Below are 20573 nucleotides of genomic sequence, written 5' to 3'. Positions count from 1 at the left end.
TTTTTTTTTTGTTGTTGTTGTTGTTGTTTTTGTTCACATGGAAGTAATGAGACAATAAAAAAACAATTGGGAGTTTCATATACATGACTAGTGAGCTAGCCATTTTGTTGGGGGAACTCCTAAGTGCAAAAATGTTAAATACTTTTCTCTTGGACCTCTCAATATCTTTAAAGAATACACTCCATTTTTTGGAGCTCATGAAAGATAAAATCTGACTTCAGGGCATTCTGTCCACCAGAGTGGGGAGGGCATGGGAGAATCAACTCTATAAAAAATAGGACTAATTTATTCTCCCCACTTGTGCCTCATATCTCACTCATTCTCTTTTTCAAACCTAGCATTTATGCAGTCAAGAATGACTCTTTCTCACTGTCTCACCCCTTTGTAAGTATTCTAAACCATGGCTTCTTCCATACTGCTTTATCAGTTACCACTCCTCCATCTGCTTTCCAGCATTCATCCAACCTTTATCCACTGATGGCCTCTTTCCCATTCTCTTTTCATCATTACAAAATTATATCTTTTTTATTCCTTTGCCACTTTGGGATGTACAGGCAATATACACATGTAATCTGTCTGCCATCTTTAACTTATTGAAATACATAAACTTGTTTTGATTACAGTCTGAGCTCTCACCATGCACTAAAGAATATCATACTCATTACTGCAATAGCATCCACCTGATTTAGTACTAAAAGCCCATTATACAGAATAATGAAACATTACAACCATAAACTTCCATATACTCCCTTCTTAAGCAGAATTTCCTTATATTTTCCAGCTTTGTTATAATATAACTGCCATATAACATGTGTAAGTTTAAGGTGTACAACATGATGATTTGATAGGCATATATATTGCAAAATGATGACTATTTTAAGGTTAGTTAACATATCCATTACTTTATATAGTTACCACCTCACATAGTTACTTTTATTTTTATGGTGAGAACTTTTAAGAGGTACTCTTAGCAACTTTCAAGTATACAAACAGAGTGTTAATTATAGTCACCATGTTACACATTACATCCTCAGGACTAATTCATCTTATAATTGGAAGTTTGTGCCCTTTGAACACTTTCATTCATTTTCCTCACTGGCCCACTCTGGCAACCACCAAGTTATGTTTATATGAGTTCATAGTTTGTTTAGATTCTACATATAAGTGATATCATACAGTATCTGTCTTTCTCTGATTTATTTCACTTAGTATAATGGCCTCAGGGCCTATATATATATATATATATATATATATATATATATATATATGTATGTTTAGGGCCATTATATTTTTGCAGATGGCAGGATTCTCTTCTTTTTATGGCTGAACAGTATTCTATTTCATATGTAGATATAGTTATGCATTCATCTGTCAGCAGAGGTCATTTCCACATGTTTATTATTGTAAATAATGCTTCAATAAACATGGGGGTGCAAGTGAATATAGTTATTTCTTTTCATTTGAAATATATACCCAGAAGTGGAATGGCTGAATCATATGGTAGGTGTATTTTTAATTTTTTGAGGAACTGCTGTAGTGTTTCTGTGGTGGCTGCACCAGTTTAGATTGCCACCAACAATGCAAGAGGGTTTCCTTTTCTCCACATCCTCATTAGCACTTTTTTCTTGTCTTTTTGATAATAGCTGTTTGAACAGGTATGAGGTGATAGCTCATTGTCGTTTTGATTTGCATTTCCCTGATAATGAGTGCTTTGAGCACGTTTTCATGTACCTGTTGGTCATTTGTATATCTTCTGTGGAAAATGTCTATTCCAGCCCTTTGCCCATTTTTGATTGGATTACTCGTTTGTTTTTTCCAACGAGTTGTGTGAGTTCCATATATATTCTGGATATTAACCCTTTGTCAGATACATGGTTTGAAAAATATTTTCTCCTATCCTGTAGGTTGCCCTTTCATTTTGTTGGCCATTTCTTTTTCTGTGCAGAAGCTTTTTAGTTTGATGCAGTCCCATTTGTTCATTTCTGCTTTTATTTTATTGTTTGTGCACTTTGTGTCATACCCAAAAAAGTCTTTGCCAAGACCAATGTCAAAGAGCTTTTTCTATATGTTTCCTTCGAGGAGTTTTCAGATTTTACATATAAGTGTTTAGCCCATTTCAAGTTAATTTTGTGAATGGTGTATGAAAACGGTCCAGTTTTATTCTTTGGCATGTGAATTTCATTCTCCCAACACAATTTATTGAAGAGAGTATCTTTTCTCCATTGAGTATTTTACCTCCCATGTCAAATATAAGTTGACCACATATGTATGAGTTTATTTCTTTTTTTTTCTGGTATGGGTTTATTTCTAGCCTCTTGATTATGTTCCATTGGTCTATGTGCCTGCTTTTATGCCAGTACCAATTAATTACTATAGCTTTGTAATATAGTTTGAAATCAGGAAGAGTGATCCATCCAGCTTTGTTCTTCTTTCTCAAGACTGCTTGGTCTATTCATGGTATTTTGTGGTTCTATATTAATTGGAGGATTTTGGCTATTTTTGCTATTATTTTTTTGCTTAAAAAAATAAGCAGATTTTCTATGTATAGACCAAGGTATCTGATAAAGTTTTGGTAAAGTCAGTTCATCAGGCATCTACTTGTCTTTTCCCCCAGGGCAGTGGTTCTTAACCTGAGGAGCTTGTTAAAAATACATATTCTCAGGGTATCTGGGTGGCTTCATCAGATAAGCATCTGACTCTTGGTTTCAACTCAGGTCATGATCTTGGGGTCATAAGATTGAGCCGTAAATTGGGCTCCCCACTCAGTAGGGAGTCTGCTTACCCTCCCCCTCGCCTTTTGCCCCTCCCCCTGTTCATGCATTCTCACTCTCTTTAAAGTAAATAAATAAATAAATAAATAAATATTTTAGAAAAATGCATATTCTCAGTTCTTAGCCCTGCAGAACATCTGGGATAGCGCCAACATTCTGTATTTTGAAAGAGCTCCGTAGGTAATAAAGCACAGACCTGGTTAAGAACACTGACCACTGAAGGGTTAGCAACAGCAAGGTGGAGCCACTCCCATTATCATTCCTCCTCATTTAAACCCCTATTATTGCTGACTCTCAGATTACAGGAGAGGCTTTAAGGTGAGTATTTTCAGAGAATATTTGCTGCATGGCTACCTCAATAAAAACCCATCAGGCAATTAATACAAAATTGACAGATTTAATCTGTGCTGAGTAAATTTACTTGTCCAAGGTCATCAACATGAGCAATGAAGATAGGAGCAGTACTTGGGCCAATCACCATCCATAGTCCAAGCCAGATGGTATTATCCCTTCTAAGTGTCTAAATATGTAATAGGAAGGTAAGAAATTATATTATCACTATGCTAGAGCTTAGCTACCAGCAAAAAACAAACAAACAAAAAAAACAAAAACCAATAAAACAAACAAACAAAAAAACCCCCACAATAACCATCTTTCTGTAAGAATGAAATAAGCAAACTCTGAATTTAAGCAATGTATACTAGGTTTTATTGGGTGGAAGTGTTATTTTTAAAAGGGAGAACTAGGGTTCTAATCAAGACAATCTGACATTATTGATTCACTGCCTTTTTAAGGCCTTCAAGCCCTTTGGGAACTTTGACATTTTCACCCCCAGGGGAATCAAGAGTGAACTAGACAGAGCTGCTGACTTGCAAATACTAAGAAGGAGATTGTAGACAGCTTCAGTACAGGGCAGGAGTATGATACATGGGTTTAGAGCTAAGGGCATGGGTTTAAAGTCAGACACAACTGGGCTAAGAGATTAGGCTCCATCATTTACCAGCTGTGTGACCTGGAGCAAACTGTTTAACCTCTGCAAGACTCATTACTCCTAGGGTACCTGGGTGGCTCAGTGGTTGAGCATCTGCGTTCGGCTAAGGGCATGATCCCGAGGTCCTGGGATTGAGTCCTGAATTGGGCTCCCTGTAGGGAGCCTGCTTCTCCCTCTGCCCTTCTCTCTGTCTCTAATAAATAAATAAAATCCCTATAAAAAGACTCATTATTCCCTTCTGTAGTTTCTAAAGCAAACCAAACTCTGTCAAGCTTTGGTGTCTCTATATGGGCAGCTCCCTCTGCTTTGAATACCACTCACCTCCTTTTACCCTAACTCCTACTCATCCTTCAGGTCCCAAATCAACATCGCTGCTTTCTGGAAGTCCCAGTTCCCCAGTCAGAGTTATGCAATGCTCTTCTGTGTCTCCTCTCCAAGTGCACTAAACACAACTTCCATTATAATAAATGTATGGTAAGTAGTAGTTTTTAAGAATTTGTTTCTTCCTCACAGCAAGAACCAGCAAACTAGGGCCCATGTGCTAACTCTGACCCATGACCACTTTTTGTATAGCCCTCAAGAATGGTTTTGGCATTTTTACAGAATTGGTTCAAAAAAAAAAGGAATATGCAATAGAGACCTTACATGTCCCACAAAGCCTAAAATACTCACTATCTAGTTCTTTACAGAAAAAGTTTGCTTACCCTTGCCATAGACAATTAGCAATTTGAAGGTGAGGACTGATTTTCATTTCACTGTGTCTCCTACTCCTAACCCAATGCCTGCCACATATCAGGCATTCAGATGTTTGTCAAATTAAAGAATGAATTAACTAGTCTAACCAATATTTTTTAAAGTATAATTTATGATAGGATCAAAATACAGCTTTATTTTGTTTTGAATGTGCAAAGAAAACGTACTCCATTGGGGTACATTTTTTTCTGACTGTGGATAGGAATTTGGACAGACCACATGACTTTTCTGTTCATTTCTTCAAGAATCAATAATCATCAGATCACTCAAAGTCACAAAACATGAACTTGGTTCAGTAATCAGAGCATATTCAGTCCAAGATATTAATGAAATTCTTCGGGCTTACTCAGAGATAAGGTCCCTCTCCCACTCCATGCTAAGGCCTTTGGAGAAGGAAGGGGTGATAGGTTTTCTTCTTTTTCTCTCCACTTCCAACTCCTATTTGGACCCTCACCAGGACAGAGCAGGACTAGAAAAGCAAGTAAAGGGATTAGTCAAATCTTCCTTGGTAGAATGAATGGCTTCCCACTTTCTGGGTCTCTGGCTCTTCTTTGGGTTCTTTAAAGGCCCCCATCATTGGGGACCCCTCTGGCACAATTTGGGAGACTTGGGTTGATGCATTTATATTCGGGTTGGCAGTTTACAACTCTTTCCTCAGCCCCTAAGAAACCGACAGCTATCTCCAGCTATTTTTTGCTGGGGTCTCTCCATCCCTCTAGGTGGTTCTATTAGACAGGGTCCAGGGTGACCCCACCTTGGCTCTCTCTCTTTCTTGCATGGCCCCCATTTAATTCCCAGGAAACATTCAAACGTCCCTTGCCCTGACAAAACCTGGGAATGCCAGCCAATCCCAACATAGTCAACCCTGTCCTCCTGCCAAGGGCCATATTAGCTTTCTCAGAATGGAGAACAGCCCCAATCCTCTGCCTCTACTGCAGGGAACAAATGTCAAGCTCTCTGCATGTTCTAGTGAAACACCCTCTTGCTAGGGTTGAAATGAAGGAGGTAACATATCCCCCTTACTGCAGCACTGCTGTGGAAGGTGGCATGGAATCTAAGCCTGGCAAAAAATCTCTCTAAAGAAATGTTTTCACAAGTTTTCCTTCCCACTCCCCTCCCCAGTCTGACTTCCTTTTATTTCTTGGACTCTGTTCTGGAGCATTTCCTTTATAAATTCTGTATATGATGATCTGACTTCGGAATTTCCCATCCGTTGCAGGGGCAATTGATGGAAACTTGACTCCCTGGAAACTTGACTTTTAATAATATCATGTTACCTAGGGCTTATTTTGTTTTAATTAGGTAAGAAAAATTAGACTCCCCCTGGCAAAACCTTGTATTCAAGTAGCCTTATTCTCTTCTGACATCTAAAAATTTGAGATGGCAATATTAACTTTTACTGAGCATCATGTAGTGTATGCTTCAGAGGCATTTTCTCATATCACCCTTGTGATGATAGTCTTTCCCACTTTTTCAGATGAGAAAACTTAGTCTCAAAGAAGCTTTCTTTCTTAAGGTAGCCTGGAAAATATAGATCAAAGTCAAGGCTGAAACCCAGGTCTATCTGACCTCAAAATCCATGGTGTGTTTGTTACACTGTAACCTTCAATGTTTTCCACCAAAATATCCCAAATGTCAGAATAGAGTGAACATATATTTCTGCAGAAGACTGGGTAGCCGGCAGAGGTCCTGCCATGAGTACAAATTTTAAGTCTCACGCTTGATTGTAAAAATTCATACAAAATTTGCATTTTATTCTACAATATGTGTTTATTGTCATAGAAACTATATCAAAAAGTATCGCTCAAAAAAAAAAAAAAAGTATCGCTCAAATTACCTAGCCCCTCCCTACCTAGCCCCTCCCTACCTGAATTTTCAAGTAAAACTAATCCTATAGAAGAATGCATTATGTTTACTCTGTAGTTTCATGAGCCTTGAGCATACCACTCCAATTTGAGCAACCCCAGCTTATTCCAGAAGGTATTAAACTATGCCAGTAAAGTGTTAAGGATTTGAAGGAGAGCCTCCATCCATTGTAACCACTAGAATGAGGAAAATATAGAAGATGCAAAGCTTGTTAAGAAGAATTGGGGGATAGAGGGAAGAGCACTACAGTCATTTATTAAAGATTGGCATTACATGGTTATTATTATATACTACCATTATTATACTATTATTATCATCATATACTATTATTTATCAATTCCGTAATAAAAATTGCTTGTGGGGATCCCTGGGTGGCGCAGCGGTTTGGCGCCTGCCTTTGGCCCAGGGCGCGATCCTGGAGACCCGGGATCGAATCCCACGTCGGGCTCCCGGCATGGAGCCTGCTTCTCCCTCTGCCTATGTCTCTTCCTCTCTCTCTCTCTGTGTGACTGTCATGAATAAATAAATAAAATCTTAAAAAAAAAATTGCTTGTGACCATGAGTTGTTGAATGAATGATGGACTAGTGATGTTATAATGTTGGAAAAGCAACGTGACGCCATCCAGCTGTTCTTAACCTGCCGGCCACAGAGCATGGCAATTCTACACCTGTTTTTGAAGGAGGGGAAGATCCACAGCTTTTATTAGGTTCTCAAAGGAATCCAAGACCCATAAAAGATTAAGAACCACTGCTCCAGAGAAAAGAGCAGAGAACTGGGGGCTCGAGCTGCCTTGTTTTCAAACACTTGCTCCAAGCTTACTAAATTGCATGAGATCCTTCCTCCTTGAGGCTCAGTTTCCTAATTTGTACAATGAGGATAAGAATATCCATGTCATAGGGTCGTTGTGAGGGTTAAATGAAGTTCTCTATATTGATCATTTGAACAGAATAGGAACTCAAGAAATGTCAATCCCCTTCCTCCTGCCACACATAACAATATATATAACACAGTAGGGGCGTTGAAAGTACAGGTGGACATGCCATTTATAATGGAACATGTACCCTGGATACATACACTTTATTCAAAGACATTCTGCCTCATGCTTAGACTCCCCCAGTCAGAAACTCAGACCTAGATTTCAAAACTGATGTTAAATTTCCACAAAAAAATTAAAAATAAAGGTATTCAGTTGGTGGAAAAAAAGTTTCCCAAACCTGGGAACACATAATATGCATCCATTCTGTTTGTGAAGGTGAAATAATTTAAATACCACTGCATGCTGGCATGCATATATTACTCTAAGACCTCTTAATTTGAGCAATCGGATCCTCTTAAATGACACATGAAGCAGCATTTACAAAGACAGGGAGTCTTCGCTAATCCTACAGCTGCATGAGGGAGCCTCGAAGGGGTTAAAGTGGAGGCTTATACAAACTTTGCTTCTCAGCTTCTCTCTTATCTCCTCCCTCTTGGGCTGCACACCGCTAAGGCAGAGCTGAGCTGAATCACTACCTTTCCTGCATACTCTGTTGCCTGCGAAAGAGGACCTGGGGACTTAAGTGTTCAGACCGCTTGCATTCAAGTGTTCCAGATGGTATATGCACATCCAAACAGGCACTCCTCTTGGCTCTTTGGAGTTTTTAAGGAGCAGGCACCTGAAACTGCCCTCTGAAGCTGTAAGTGGCAACTAGCATTTTAAGTAACTAATACAAGGTGCCTTTCCAGATTTGCGCTGGAAAGGTCTGACTCTTTAGGAGGATGAAAGAGAAAGCATTCTTTGCGCGAATGTAGTCCTGCTTCTCTGGCAAATGAGGCTTTCATTCTATTTTTCCAGATATGCCAGAGATGTTCCTGAACAAGTTGGCTGACGGTGCAAGCTTCAAAAGGGATACTTAAATGGCCAGCCCCATTCATCCCATAAGCCAGGAAAGGTAAGAGAGATTTGGAAATATTATGATGTTATTCACGGTGAAATGAGCGGTATTATCTTATTTATCGGCAGGTGTGACAAATAGGCACCATCTGCAGCAGAAGATACAGCAGCTCCCACTTGAGAAAGCTTATTACTTAATGGCTCTAGCCGTTGAAGAAGCACTTGCTGCTGGAATTGTTTTTTCGTGGGGCTGATGTGAAACTAGATACTCTAACAGTTTCTACCTCCCTTAGTTTTCTCGCCCCCACACTGAGCAGATAAATACAAACAGAAAGCCTGCCTTCACTCCTGCAAGCTGTTGCAATGGATAATTCTGGCTCTATCCTCTGAATTATTCCACTGATCGTTATCCTTACCTATCTGGTGGAATTGCGAGTGTCGTGCAGAAAAATGCAAAATTACCAGTGCATTGTTTTCAGAACATTATGTTAAATAAAAAAGCAAAAGTAACTCCTTGAGGACCAACACAGAGATTGGGGTACATTTCTCTGTATATCCTGAGCACTCAGCAGAGTGCCTGGTAGTTGGTGGGCACTCAAAGATTTGCTGAATAAATACCGATCTGATTTGGGTGGTCCAGGCAGAACTTTGTTGCTCTTAGTAGGAACAAGTTTCGCCCAAGGGTTTCCTTTCAGGATTGATGGATGGAGAAAGCTCCACATTCCTTTCATGATCTGGGTGGGTACATTATTATTTTACCTCTGTGAGGTTACATATGCTGTGCTGATGTCGAACATTACCGAAGACCTGGCATTTTGACGTTCATGCCAAAACACAACAATTTTTCTTTAATTACCAAGAGTTTTATTTACCAGGTTAGTGACAAAACATGCCATCAGAAAACCAAAGATGCCCTCACATCGCTTGTGAGTATTTTGATTTACATTAAAAGTGAAGAAAACCAGATGTTCAGGCTGATAGTGGAAATTGGACCATTATTAAATTAATCACTTTCCGTGGTTTCCCCAAACTTCCCTCCACCTCTCTTTCTTCTCCCTCCTTTCCCAGTGTTTTCCTGTGTCCCTATCTTTCTCCGCTTTTTATTCACCCATTCTCTCCCACCTCTTATTACACATCCCTCATCATCTTACTCCTCACATTTCCTTCCTTCCTCCCACTTTCTATCTCCCCTGTTTTTCCCTCTAATTCTTTACTCTTTTTCCTAGCCTCCACTCTCCTCCTTATCCCTCAACAGCTTCCCATCACTTTTACAAAGACTGGAGACTGATTATTATTTTATGAGGTGCCCAGAAAGGACTGCAGGCTACTAAAATTGTGTCAGGGTCTTTCCATGAAAATCAGATTCTTCAGAATCAATAGAATTTCAATTTTGTTTGAAATTGCATGGTGTTTTTTCTGCCCAAATGTTGCAGAGCTTTTCACAGAGCAATCACATTATCTGTGCAACCCATTAATTAGTTAGCAATGAGAGCTGTGGCAATCCTCTTTGGAAAGCTGTTATGAGAAGTTGTCACAGATACAGGACCAGAGTAACAAAGAGGATTCCCCAATACCTAACTCTTCATTTACTCATTTCAAAGCCCTTAATGGATTTCAGAAATAACATCAGTAGACATCTCTGAATTCACAGGGGTGTTTGGTCTCCTGCAGACTATAGAGGTTCTAAGAAATATGTGATTAGTTTTCCAAACCCTCAGACAGAATGTGTAAAGAAATTGACAACTGTACATGAGGTCACTGTTGTCTACAACTTCTCTAAGCTTCACAGAACTCTAATAAATATTTAATAAGTATTGAGAACTGAGGAAGATTCAGGGTCGATTGTGTAGGAGGCAGACAATGTACTATCAATTGTCACTGAAAAGCATCTATAGACACAATGAAACTTCCTAAAATTTAAGGCTGTAAACCCATCCAATGTAGTTTGTCCTTCAAGAGCAAAGTTTTTAACAAAGTGATTACTCCTTAGTTCCAGATTATAATCAGGAATCTAGTTTCCTTTGCACAGTAAGAGATGGGGAAGAGGAATAAAAAGAAAAAGGAGTTTCAGGCTCTTCCCCAAGGAATATTAGCAATTGGAACAGAAATAAGACTATGCTTCTCTTCAAATTGTCACTGCCAGGTGCATTTCTTCATATCCATGCCTTTATTCAACAATTACCCAACGGCTACTGTGGGCAAGGTTAAGGGATAGAATGTTGAGAAGAGATCCTCAAGGGTTTATAAATTACCACTTGAGGGAAAATGCATGAAATACATATTTATAATATTAGGCAAATGTAACTTCTCTGGGAATGTTACAGAGCATGTAGGAATTAGGACTTGGATGGGAAATTAAGTTCAGTTTCATGAGCCGAGCCTCAAAGAATGATAGCATTTCCCCAAACAGAGGTATGTCAAGAGGAAAGGAACTGGTCAAATAAAAATATGGAGGCCAGGAACTGGTGACAGTGAACATTCCAGCTTGCTGGGAATGGAGGCTAGTGGAGGGATATAGATCAGCCAGGACCAGAGCATTGCCAGCCTTGAATGCCAAGCTAAGGAGAATGAAGAGAAGTCCACAGGCAATATGTTGGCCTGCAAATTTTGACTCCATTTTTCATCCTATTTGAATAGTTGTAAAGAAATCATATGGTAATAGACCATAAAGTAAAAAGAGCAAGTCGAAGATGACATATAGCTTGACACTTTTTTATGAAGTTAAAAATGAATAAAACTAAACAACATATTGTTCAGGCATAGGTGTGTGTGTGTGCACATGCACCTATAAATAAAAGCAAGGTAATTATTAAAAAATTTGGAGTATTGATTATTTTGGGGGAGCCGTAGGTAGTAGGGCGAGATGGGGAGGAGCATAGGTAGATGTCCATCTAAGTGATTAATTGTTCTCAATCTTAAAGTTGGTGGGTGTTTGTTCACAGATGTTTGTCCGTGCATGTTAATTTTTTTCCATGAGTGCTATTAAGTAAACAAATAAAAGGGACCATGGATGCACCCATGATGACAATATCCCATAACCCAAGGAGTATGACTTATCCAAATATGTGCATGTGAGGCCCATAGTAGACTAAAAAGATACTCTAATGGTAAAGAGACGTCTCCCACTTGGCTTGCACCAGCAGTGAGTGTTTATTTTCCTTCACCTCTCTACTGGAGGGCAAGTGAAGAAGTGCTGCCTCTGTGGGGGCTGCCTGAGACTATCAGAGTTCTGAATCTGAAGAGCCCTATTGTATCTGTAGAGTGGTGTTGCTCAGGCCTAGCTGCATATCAAAATCATCTGTGGAGCTTTAAGATTACAGATGTTCATGCCCCACTCAGACCTACTGAATCGAAGCATCTGGTGGAAGGACCCGGGTACATAGATTTTCAGACAGCTTCATAACTGATCCTGAAGGCAGCAGGGACTAGAAACCATTCCTTGCAGAGCGTGCTTAGAAATTCGAAGTGGCTAACTTGTCACACAAATGTAGATATCGGGGTCCTATCCCTAGAGATTCTGATCTAAAAAACAAGGGACAGGACTTTGAAATCTGCATTTGTTTGGTTTTTTTTATTAAAGATTTTATTTATTTCTTCATGAGAGACACACAGAGAGAGAGAGAGAGAGGCAGAGACATAAGCAGAGGGAGAAGCAGGATCCCTGCGGGAAGCCTGATGTGGGACTCAATCCCAGGACCCTGGGACCATGACTTGAGCCAAAGGCAGATGCTCAACCACTGAGCCACCCAGGCGTCCCTGAAATCTGTATTTGTAATAAGCATCTCTAGGTGATTCTGATGAAGGGACTTCCTGGGACCACGTTGAAAAACATTGCCCCAAAGGTTCCAAAACACTAGGGACTCTGGGTGATTATTCTGTATATTCGTTTCCTAGGGCTGCCGTAAACAAAGTACCACATACCGGGTGGCTTAAAATAACAGAAGTTTATTCTCTTAGGTCTGGAGGCTAGAAATCTGAAATCAAGGCTTCAGCAGGGCCATGTTCTCTCTGCAGTCTGTAGGGTAAAATCCTTCCTTGCCTCCTCTGACTTCTGGTGTTTGCTGGTGATCCTTGACATTCCTCGGCTTGTAGCTGGATCACTCCAATCTCTGTCTCAGTCATCCCTTTGATAAGGATACCACTCATATTGGATGAGGACTAACCTAATGACCTCATTTTAACTTGATTACATCTGCAAAGATTTTATTTCAAAGTGAGGTCACATTCACAGGTAGAAGGTGTTAGGACTTCAATATATGTTTTGGAGAGATACAATTCAACCCATAATGCTGTTTTAAATATTTTTTTAAAAGATTTATTTATTTATTTATTCATGATAGAAAGAATGAGAGAGAGAGAGAGAGAGAGAGAGAGAGGCAGAGATACACAGGCAGAGGGAGAAGCAGGCTCCATGCCGGGAGCCTGATGCAGGACTCGATCCTGGGACTCCAGGACCGCGCCCTGGGCCAAAGGCAGGTGCCAAACCACTGAGCCATAACTGACTTTAAAACAGGGATCCCGGGATCCCTGGGTGGCGCAGCGGTTTGGCGCCTGCCTTTGGCCCAGGGCGCGATCCTGGAGACCCGGGATCGAATCCCATGTCGGGCTCCCGGTGCATGGAGCCTGCTTCTCCCTCTGCCTGTGTCTCAGCCTCTCTCCTCTCTCTGTGTGACTATCATAAATAAATAAAAAAAAATTAAAAAAAAAATAAAACAGGGATCCCCTGTTTTAAATATTTTTTAAGTAGGGCCCCAAACCCCCAATAAGGCTGATTAGCTATGTTCTTTGGCTGGGATATCTAGAGAGAAAGACCTACAGTTACCTTTCAGAGCTCTGTGTACAAAGAACCACTTGAAAAGCTTGGACTTAGGATGCATATTCCTGGGCCTTGATCCAAGATACTAGAATTCAGGAGGTCCAAAGTAGGGCCTAGGAATCTACATTTCAAATGACATAGGGGGTCCATGCATCATGTCCTTGAGAAAACCTGGTTTTAGGAGAACAAGCAATGTCAAGAACCAAGTGGTTTGGGGAGGAGGAGCTCCCAAGAACAGACCCTGAAATCTGCATTTGTAACAAGCTGCTCTGATAAACCATTGCCTTTGTGAGATGGTGTTTCGAGGGAACTAAAGGATATCTACTGTGATTGTCTTTTCTACTTAGTGAATCAGAAATCAAAATAAATGTACCTTTAAGTTTTGGAAAAATGTTTCCTAGACCATCCCTCCAATGACAGTAAAAAGATAGCCTGTCTCTTTGCCCTTGTTTCTTGTGAACCAGGTGGCTCTACATGGGCAATAGAGCAGTAGATAGGTAGACTAAGAATCATGCAGATTACAGAAAGTACAGAAAGTATAGTAATGTGGATGAGTGAATATAAACTTTAAGTGCTCCAGGGCTGGGGGCAAGATTCCAGGTTATTGGAAGAATAATGTGATCATTGGAGCTATTTCTCTTAACTTTCCTCAGGTATGTTAAACATTGGAGCTATTTCTCTTAACTTTCCTCAGGTATGTTAAACATTGGAGCTATTTCTATTAACTTTCCTCAGGTATGTTAAACAAGAGACAGAACTAGGCTACATTGTCACACCTCTGCTACTATTGCACATAGAAGTTTGACAGGTGATGGAGGCTTATATTGTTTATTTTAGTCACCAATATTCAAAATTCATGTTCAGAATGACAAGCTAAATCATTTTGTAAGATGCCAACAGTAAATAGTTGACCCTATTCACACACTGGAATGTTTTTGCCAATAAAGACAAGGTTTCTGTCTTTATTGCAAGATACAGTTATTTGCTCAGAGCAGAGTACCTTCTTAATTCCTTTCGATCTACAAATACTGGGGTGGGGAGTATATTCTCCCTCCACAGACCTAAATGAGAAAGAAAAACACAAAAATAAAATTAGGGAAAGGCTGCATTCTTAAAAATTCTATGATTTGTTAAAGTGACCCATGGCACTGGGACCTGGAATTTGAAAAATGAGTCCTTAGATTTAGGTCTTCCTTATTTTATTGTTTCTAAGTAGGCTCCAAGCTCAACATGGGGCTTGAACTCACAACCCTGAGATCAACAGTCACATGCTCTATCAACTGAGCCAGCCAGGCACCCCTAGGTCTTCTTTATTTAAGCACTAAGATCTCCTGGGTAAGTCAGAGCAGTGTTTCTCATCCTGGCCACACTTGAGAGTCACTTGGGAGCTTTTAAAAATACCAGGGTTAAAAAAAAATACCAGGGTTTGGACCCCACCCTAGACCAATAAAATCCAACTCTCTAGAGTGGTTTCCAGGCCCCTACTGTGGAGACTATGATTTAGAAAGTCTACTGCAGGACCCTTGATCTATATTTTATGAAGTACCTTGGGTAAATCTTATGACCAATTAGTCTGGAAAACTAATCTAGCTTAGTTCTTAGTTGCTGTTCAGTGATCTGAATTTTTCTTTTCTTTAATAGCCATTTACCACATAGAAAAAAGCATTCAGGATATCATTTTATATTATTTTTTAATATTTATTTATTTATTATTTATGATAGACATAGAGAGAGAGAGAGGCAGAGACACAGGAGGAGGGAGAAGCAGGCTCCAAGCCAGGAGCCCGACGCGGGACTCGATCCCGGGACTCCAGGATCACGCCCTGGGCCAAAGGCAGGCACTAAACCACTGAGCCACCCAGGGATCCCCCAGGATATCATTTTAACTAATTTGCCCTTAGCAAACATTTTGCAATATGTCAGTTAATTTGTATTTCAAAAGAAATTGCCATCTGTTTCTCTAAGATACCTGAATCTTCTATTTCTGTTTTTGATTTTCAGGAATATAAATCTGTTGAAGAATCTGAAGAGTCACATCTTCTGAGCCTAGACATACTGCTGTCAGCATCTCTGAGACTTCCTCCTTCTGAAAATTACCAGGTCTGACTTTGGCTCCAGCCTACGGCGAGGCACATCAACACACGTCCTCTAGACTTACAGCCCTCAAGCTGTGCCAGCTGGGCAGGAACCTTACCACCTCCATCCTTAGGGGAAATTCCAAGCAACACGAAGGGTGAAAACTCAGATATGCTGAGCCTGAAATGTACAAAAGTTTTTAGGAAGTCTCCTCACAGAAGAACCCAGTTAAATCCACATAATTAGCTCGCACACTTAGACGAGCTGTAGGTAGAACAGAGAGCCTTTTTCCCTATATCAAAACAGAGTAAAAAAGTCTGATTTAATACTCAGAGATTGTTGTTCCCATACCAGTATTATAAAACAGTTTCACCATATTTGTTTTAATCAGTATAAGAGTAGAACTGTGGAACATAAGTTATCTATATATTATTTTTTTAATGATAAAGAGTTTCTGATAAAATCTATTTAGGACAGGGGTGCTGTGTTGGAGGACAGAGTGTGGCCATTGCCAAATTAGAATATTACCATTTTCTGGCTTGTGCACTACTGACTTTGTTCGGGTCGTGATTGCTTTGCATGAGATTGTTAGAATACTTCCAGTATATTTAGAGATAGTCTAAGTGACTGTGGAATGCCTCGAGGGCAATAGAAAGCAAACAGAATCAGGTACCATCTGATGTGTTGAGTGATGACGGAGGTGCATTTCAAGTACCATGGAAATCTCACTGGCCGGGCCCATTTCCCTACCCTGGCGACAGAGGTTGACAACACTTCGGATAAGTATTCCAACCTCTACATGTACGTGGGCTTATTCCTGAGCCTCCTGGCCATTCTCCTCATCCTGCTCTTCACGATGCTTCTTCGGCTTAAACATGTCATCTCACCCATCACTTCCGAGAGCACGGAAAGTGTTCCTCAATTCACAGATGTAGAGATGCAGAGTCGAATCCCCACTCCTTAAAGCCAGGATGAATATAAGCTTTCTTGGATCTCATTAAACCCTTGCATGTTGACGTCCAGGAAAGCTTATTTTGTTGCATGTGGCTTCCCATGTAGGGAATCAACAAGTTGTCTATTTAACAAGGTATTCATGATTTTTTTGTGTGTTCTTGATTCTGCTTGTGGGATATCTAAAAGGTTTAAGACTCATTCTTTGCCAGGAATAAAGGAAATGGCAGCTGGTTGGGAGGGCAGGTTTCCATAGTAACCAAAGAGAGCCTGGGCCTTGAGCAAACCTCAGACCACAGAAATTCATATGCAGCTATCATAAAAAACATAGGATCCCTGGAAGCTTCAAGAACAAGAAAAATCTGCTTTTGAAGGGGCTGGTTGTTCAAAGAGGGTACCCCCAAGAAAAGGACAAGTCTTAATTTAGCACTTGGACTCCAAAGAATTGCCTCTGCTGATCTGAAGCTAAATCATGTCAAAGATTAATGGAAGGGACCACGAACCCTTTTCCAAAGGAGCAGTGATTTTATCATCTAAGGCCATTGGGTTTGTCCCAAACCAAAGATGAGATTTAAAAAAAAAAAAAAAACTATTGTAGTTTAAAGAGCAAATTTGCAGAATGAAGTTTCTGGTCAACAAATTCATCTAGAGAGGGGGAAAAAGATAAAAAATGTGCATTTTATATCTGTGTTATTACTATTACTGGACTTTTAAAAATTCAGAATGGCAGATGTATTGCAAAAATCCAGAATGATGAGCTTCCCCCAAACCAAGGGAAAATTAAGTCAAAATGTGCTCATGACAATGAACCTTACATTATACGTGCAGCTTCTTTACCTTTTTCTTCCTCCCCGTCATGCTCCAGGATTGAGTTGAACATAAATATGAATCTTGTTTAAAGATGGCCCTGGCAGAAAAGGCACAACTATACTTTAAAGCATAAATGAAACGATCTTGGCATTCTGTCACTGTATGACTGTGGCTTTGGACAAATCATTCAAGTCTCTGGGTGCCAGGTTTTTCTTTCTGAAAAATGATCAGAGAGCTATTTAGTCACTGGGCTCCTTTTAGATCTGAGTGTGAGAAAAAGACAAAGGAGGAAAGGACTAAACACCACCCTCCTACAAATCCTTATTAAGATCAATGTCCTCAAATGTCACATTTGTCTTTCCCGGAAAATGTGTTTCCCTTCCTGATCCCTGCCAAAAGATGAAGTGTTTCGCTTATTACCTAAAAGAGAAATATATTTTTAAAAATTCCATTCTCAGAAGGAAGCTTATATGCCAATAGTGGAGAAAGAATTGGAGTTTTTAAAAAATGAACGTTTCAAAAGGGAACCAAAGCAGATGAGAATTGTTTACAAATTAGAAATTTGAAGGCTGGTCATCTACTTGCCACCAAAGAACTAACACACATGTGTTCAATTCTACCTGCTTAAAATAATTCTATCTGCATCAAAAAAGAATTTGTTCTCTCTTGCACCTAAAAGGTGGCCATTAAATTTCACAGGATGCTCCCTCAGGAACTGCAGTGGTGGTGAGAGAGAAGTGGTATGGACGCCAGGTTAATGCCACCTCCACCAGACATGCAGCTCTCACTAGTCTGTTACCAATTTAGACTGTCCCCTTTACTCTGATCTAAATCTAGCTTGGTGGTGAAATTCCCAAAAGCTTTCTACTTTTATACACAGTCTTTTGCCAATACTCCTCTCTCCAAGGGGCTGCAAAGTATGAAATCCCCACATGCAGAGCTAAACTTAGCAGTAAGCCTGCCTCTGGTGCACCTGTTACAATAGCAGACCTCAAGATTTGTCAGCTGCATTCTGCGCCATTCAGAAGGGATCAGCAGGTAGGCTAAGCCTGGGATAGGGCATGTACTTCCCTTTTGGCATTACATTTTCCAAAACGCATAGTGACTCTTATATTATTACATTTGGTGTTTCAAGTTGTGTCTTCATTCAATGACCGGACTCTGTGCACCCTTCAAAATTTTAGTTCTTGGCAGCCTTACATGGACTTCATCACAGGCTGGCGGTGTATCCTACAACTTCTTAAGGACACACATATCCCCACACTCCAGGCTCTCCTGTTTGTGCTCACAGTATTTGAATGCACTTTACAGTTAAGAAGTCAGTGGCTGGATGCATGAAGGAACTGATTATACTTCCAACAGCAGTGAATGGCAAGATACTCAATGCTTTGTTGCCAGCGGTGATGAACAGACAGACTACAAATCTCTTCATGCCCACCTGACCTCCCCAACCCAAATTTTCAGAATTTTAAAACTGCTCTTTAATCACTGACTTGGAGGAAAGGTCCTGGTTTATGATTAGGTTACTTACCTAGAAAACAACCACCCTCTTTCATCACAACTGCCCCATGGGAGCCAGATCTTCACTGAGCATTAATCAAAACCCACAGCACAGCTGCACTAAAATAGTAGCATAACCCTCCCCCCTCACACACACATGCATAATTTCCAGTGATAACATAAATGGAGATGCATCTAAGCAGCTGTGTCATTATGGTGACCCACATGCTATTTAATCGTTAGGAAAACAGACGGAATGTTTTCATCATAGCAAACTTACTGTAAAGCCAAGAATGTTTCCATTTGTATTAAATTATATTCTGCCCCTCAATGTATTAATTAACATATATTACTGCTCAAAGAGGCAGCTAGGGCAATCAGTGGGCATAATTTGAATTTATCCATATATCCAAATGCTGAGTTGTCAATTCCTTCCCCCATCCCCATTCTCCAAAAGTTGCACAGTAGCCTAAATGCATATAAATAGGTTATTTATATGTAGATGTACTCTGTTTTAAGGTGAAAGAATGATTCTTCACTTTTTATTGTGCTGACCCATATGAAATTGCCATTTCTGTAGGTCAAAAGTGCTCAACTATCAGCAATTTCATGTAATTTAAGCTAAGAAAAAGGACTTACCACATGAATGTTCTAAATGGTAAACCCACCTAATATGTTTAAAAATAATTCAATTTCTAAAAATATACTTTGCATACACTTCAGAAACATGGGTTGTATAAGACAAGGTATATTGTAAAAGATTGATATATTATGTATGGGGCAGGAAATATTAAGGTTAATAAAGTAAGGATGGGTTCATCCAGCCTAACCTTTCCATCCATGCCAAATCTGAAGCTTTGGACTCATAACTGACTTGGACTGCTGCAGACCCCACCATACTTACTAAGTAGGTCAAAGGGGTCCACTCAATGCAATTAAATGGTTAGATTTAGTCATACATTTTATTCACCTGCATTTGTACTAAAAGGATCTTTTTTTTCTAACAAAATGAAGACCTGTGTGAAAGAAAAAAAAATGGGTTTCTTTTGTTTGAAATTGTCAATATTTGAAATAGATTCATATTGTATAAAAACAAATCTAATATTTCAATTACTATTTAGCATGTCATTTTGATCCCTGGAAAATAAACTGGTTTGCTGTTAACACATATCTGTTGTCTATAGAATGTAATGAACATTAGTCTCTTCATCTTGATATAAATTGGAACAGTTGCCAATTTGTGGTATTCATAATTTTTTTAATTTTTTTGTTTTTTTAGAGAGGGAGTGCGCACACAGGTGTGTGAGTTGGGGAGGGAGGGGCAGAAGGAGAAGAAGAGAGAAAATCTTAAGCAGGCTTCACACCCAGCATGGAGCCCAATGTAGGTCTCGATCTCACGACCCAGAGATCATGACCTGAGCTGAAATCAAGAGTCGGATGCATAACTGACTGAGCCACCCAGGCACCACTGTGGGATTCATAATTTTGAAGTGTCATTATTTCTTCTTATTCCCCGATTGCCCAGCCTTGATTGTCTTCTGACTTGCAAACTTATTGATGCATTTGTTTCTATAGTAGTAAGATGTGAAAAATGGATAATGCATGCCAGCTTCCAGTGAAGGTGATCTGAGGTAAAAGTGAGATAAGGCATCTAAAGTATCACTATCTATCAACACTTCCCACCCTTCATAGGATATTTTTTTTAATGTACCTTTCTTTTTGTGCTTTCTTTATTTGATTCTTACAGCGACCCTGTGAGTATCTGAGTGGAGGTATTATAGTCTGTGTTATGTGAGCACAGAGGTGAGGGAGGCATTCATGGTTACACACAGGCCGAGTCAAGACTACACTGCCAGTCTTTGGACTCCTAGTTTAGTACTCATCCCACCATGCTTTGCTCAGAAAGCAAAGATGCAAAGATGTTTCAAAGCTGTTCATTTTAGAATACTCCAAGTTCTGCCAGCAATAATTGAGCTCTATAGATGATTAACTCCCTGTGTCCAAGTTCAAAACAAATAAGAATTCCTCTGTCTCTTCAATTTTTTATAGTTGCAGCAATGCCTATTAACAGGCTGTAGGAAATTTTACACAAAGGCAGATCCTGTTGCTTTAATTTACATGAATGAAGGGAAGAGGCAGAAATATGGATGTGTTATCACCCACAA

At 39.8% G+C, this 20573-nt stretch overlaps 1 protein-coding gene across 2 annotated transcripts; it reads left to right on the top strand.

Moving 5' to 3' along the window:
- The first annotated feature begins 2975 nt into the window (after positions 1 to 2975).
- SERTM2 (serine rich and transmembrane domain containing 2) lies at positions 2976 to 19543 on the top strand. Of its 2 annotated transcripts, XM_077888104.1 has the most exons (4): positions 2976 to 3089; positions 4117 to 4236; positions 8217 to 8313; positions 15073 to 19543. In XM_077888104.1, the coding sequence occupies exon 4, from the start codon at positions 15839 to 15841 to the stop codon at positions 16109 to 16111; it is 273 nt and encodes a 90-aa protein (XP_077744230.1). In that variant the 5' UTR covers positions 2976 to 3089; positions 4117 to 4236; positions 8217 to 8313; positions 15073 to 15838; the 3' UTR covers positions 16112 to 19543. The 2 variants fall into 2 exon arrangements, with proteins under 2 accessions (XP_077744230.1, XP_077744231.1); XM_077888105.1 differs by lacking the exons at positions 2976 to 3089; positions 4117 to 4236 and adding an exon at positions 7881 to 8058.
- The last annotated feature ends 1030 nt before the right edge of the window (positions 19544 to 20573 follow it).

This window comes from Canis aureus, chromosome X, assembly GCF_053574225.1.
Source record: "Canis aureus isolate CA01 chromosome X, VMU_Caureus_v.1.0, whole genome shotgun sequence".
In the NCBI taxonomy this organism is placed as follows: Eukaryota; Metazoa; Chordata; class Mammalia; order Carnivora; family Canidae; genus Canis; species Canis aureus.
The sequence above is the reverse complement of the archived record's forward strand: the minus strand, read 5'-3'. Positions and strand labels throughout refer to the sequence as shown.